Consider the following 2,977-nt stretch of genomic DNA (forward strand, 5'->3'; position numbering starts at 1 on the left):
TAAATAAAAGTTTAAAAGCATTAATTTAAGAGATAAAGAAAAACTTGCTTTGTAAATCTGCAAATAAGTTCACTTTAAGACCTAAATTGAATTTTCTCTCTTTGAACTTTATACGCTTCTATTTTTACTGACATTTTATTGAAGTTAAAGAAATGTGTCAATAATGAAACCTCAGAAAGTCTTATATTTCTTTTATTAGTAGAGGAATTAGATTTGAAAAGTAATAAAGCAGCATATAAATGATAAAACGTAGACTTAAATTTTAGCGAAGCATTCATTTGGGATGTACTGTACTGTACAGCACTGTACTGTAATGTACTGCACAGTAAAATACACATTCTGACTTTTATAAATATTGAAATACGAAAATTTATCTCTATAGATTTAAAATTAAAATATTAATAAGTATAAATGCATTTAATAATATTGAATATTGGTTTTGAAAAGTGGAAATTTGATTTGTATTGGTTAATATAGACTTTTATTAAATTAATTTTATAACTTAGCCGTAGGACATATTTATAAAATTGAAACACAGTATTGACCACAGCATTAAAAATGATCAGTACTTTGTCTTATTTTTCTAATAAATTTCATTCAATTTTATGAGCTTTGTTGAGATTTAAAATTAAAAATTCTTTGAAAAATTAACAAGCCATGCAATTAAAAATTTTAGTTCAGTATTTAACCTTTGAGATCTAAAAAAATATTTATAATTATATCTCGATGATATTGAACTGGTTGGTGTTTTAGCGGAATTAAACCCGATTTTCCTTCACGGAATTTCAAAAGGCCTAACCTACTTTGGTTAAAAACTATGGTCCTTTATTATAGGGATTTTAAATGATGAATAATTCTGAAATTTTCGGTTTAAAATCTGTTACAAAATACACAGATTTTATGGTCTGATTCGATAATTATCGTAATTAACGTAATTGAAATGTCAATTAATTTGTTTAAATAACGATATAAAATATCAACACACATTTAGCTTTCAATTTGAAAGAAAGAAATATCTTTCCTCTTTTTATTAATTATTATTATTATTATTATTTTTTTTTGTCAAACATATCAGTTGTACACAGTTCTCATATCGCGTACGTCGTTCATTGAGTATTGTACATATACAATTACAAACACACTATATACACGAAACTGAGAAATTAAAAAAAAAGAAAAAAAAGAGAAAAGATTAAAAAAATAATAAAACAATACTGTAAAAATTGAGATCTATATATATACATATATAGATAAAGATTATTGAATCCGATGCATTAATATATGCAATTATTGCATTTGTGAAGAATTTACGGTAGATAAAGATTTTTTAATAAATTATTATTAATTTTTAAAGATATCCTATTTATAGTCGAGTTGAAAATTTGATTTGGAAGTTTGATAAGGAAGAAGTTGGTAAGATGTGTATAAAATGATATTCTTCGTACGGACTATCTCGACAGTCCTCGTCACAACAAAATTAAAAAAAATAATAATAAAGGAGAGAATAAAATGGAAATTAAGAGTATAAATGCAAAAAGGAAGTTCTTGTCATGACAATAAAAATTATAAAGCGAACTTCCGAGTAAAAATAATTAATTTCGATTAAAATTATGGAACAAATGGTTTAGAAAATTGCACAGATTGTGTTAACGGCGATCTCATATAATCGAGATCGCGCACTCTCGATCTATCAACGATTCACCTAACTAGAGTAAAACTAAAATAAACTTATGAATTGGAAGCACACATACACAAGAGTTTTAAAAACTGAAAAAGTTCTCGTACCAGTGTCTACCAATGACTAGACATTACGTTATATACACTTATGAACTCTTACCTAAACTAAATAGCCTATAACTAAATAGCCGGTACCGATGGCTGAGATGTCGGTCTTGGATAACGTTCTTCCGCCTTGAGGAACAAGAGATGAGATCGAGGATCTTGCGCTGTTATCGTGGGAAGCGTACAGGAACTGGAGCCGAGTCCGTGGAAATAACTGGAAGGTGAATTGCAGCCACAAGAAACCAGTCCGTATGCGGAATTACTGGGGAAAGCACTAGTTGCGTGTGAGTGGGCCGAAAGTGAAGATAGTAAACTGCTGGCTGTGCTATAGAAACCCGGTGAACTGGAACTAAAGAGTTGCCCCGATAGTTCGGACTTCATAAGACCGGCAGGGGATAGGGGATCGTTAACGGATGCTCGTAATTTGGCCAAACCGGCCAGATCCAAGGAGCTGTATAGCGAGTGAGGATGGTTAAAGGAATGAGCTAGAGAAAGAGGAAATGTCCTGGCTGCAACAGCTTTCTCGCTATCCAGTGTCGGTGGTGCAGTGGAGAGCTGGAAACGGGCGAGCGGATCGAGAGTCGGAGGCAAGCAATGTCCTACTGGCAAGAATCCGCTCTCTTTTTTCACCGGCGCTTTTGGCTTACGTCTCGGTCTGTATTTGTAATCTGGATGTTCTTTCATGTGCAGGGCTCGCAATCTCTTTGCTTCGTCGATGAAAGGTCTCTTTTCTGCTTCGGTTAGGTGCTTCCATTCCGTTCCCAATCTCTTACTGATCTCGGAATTATGCATTTTCGGATTCTCTTGAGCCATTTTTCGTCTTTGACCTCTCGACCATACCATGAAAGCATTCATAGGTCGCTTAACGTGATCTGTTGTTGTCTTGGACATTTCTGTTTCTTCTGATCACTCTCGATGCACTTATCATACCCTTTCCAAGCTACCCGACTGCACCAACAGAAAATACAGTTTATTCGTTGCACACTAGCTAAATACGTCGCGTATCGTCCTGTTATTGGTTAGTCGACTGTCCGTCTACGTTGCGGTAGGCTGGAAATAGTAATAATGCCACGCCTCTTTTCTATTGTCACTTTGACGTCAGTGGCTGCGTCAGGAAACGGTAACTCTCTATTGGCTGCTGGCCGCCGACGTCTCATCGTCTTGTCTGAAGCGCCATCTGGACGCAGTTTGCGGC

At 34.3% G+C, this 2,977-nt stretch overlaps 1 protein-coding gene across 1 annotated transcript; it reads right to left on the bottom strand.

Annotated features, from left to right (window-relative positions):
* Positions 1–1,026: 1,026 nt before the first annotated feature.
* Positions 1,027–2,755, bottom strand: LOC111613547 (transcription factor Sox-14-like). Its single transcript, XM_023354895.1, has one exon. It carries the CDS (start codon positions 2,671–2,673, stop codon positions 1,858–1,860), a length of 816 nt encoding a protein of 271 aa, XP_023210663.1. The 5' UTR covers positions 2,674–2,755; the 3' UTR covers positions 1,027–1,857.
* Positions 2,756–2,977: the final 222 nt, after the last annotated feature.

The sequence above is a fragment of the Centruroides sculpturatus genome, unplaced genomic scaffold (genome assembly GCF_000671375.1).
Source record: "Centruroides sculpturatus isolate CEXI.00-Female unplaced genomic scaffold, Cexi_2.0 scaffold1594, whole genome shotgun sequence".
In the NCBI taxonomy this organism is placed as follows: Eukaryota; Metazoa; Arthropoda; class Arachnida; order Scorpiones; family Buthidae; genus Centruroides; species Centruroides sculpturatus.

Excerpts from the sequence above, each read along its gene's own strand:
- LOC111613547 (XM_023354895.1), bottom strand. The coding sequence starts at position 2,673 with ATGTCCAAGACAACAACAGATCACGTTAAGCGACCTATGAATGCTTTC.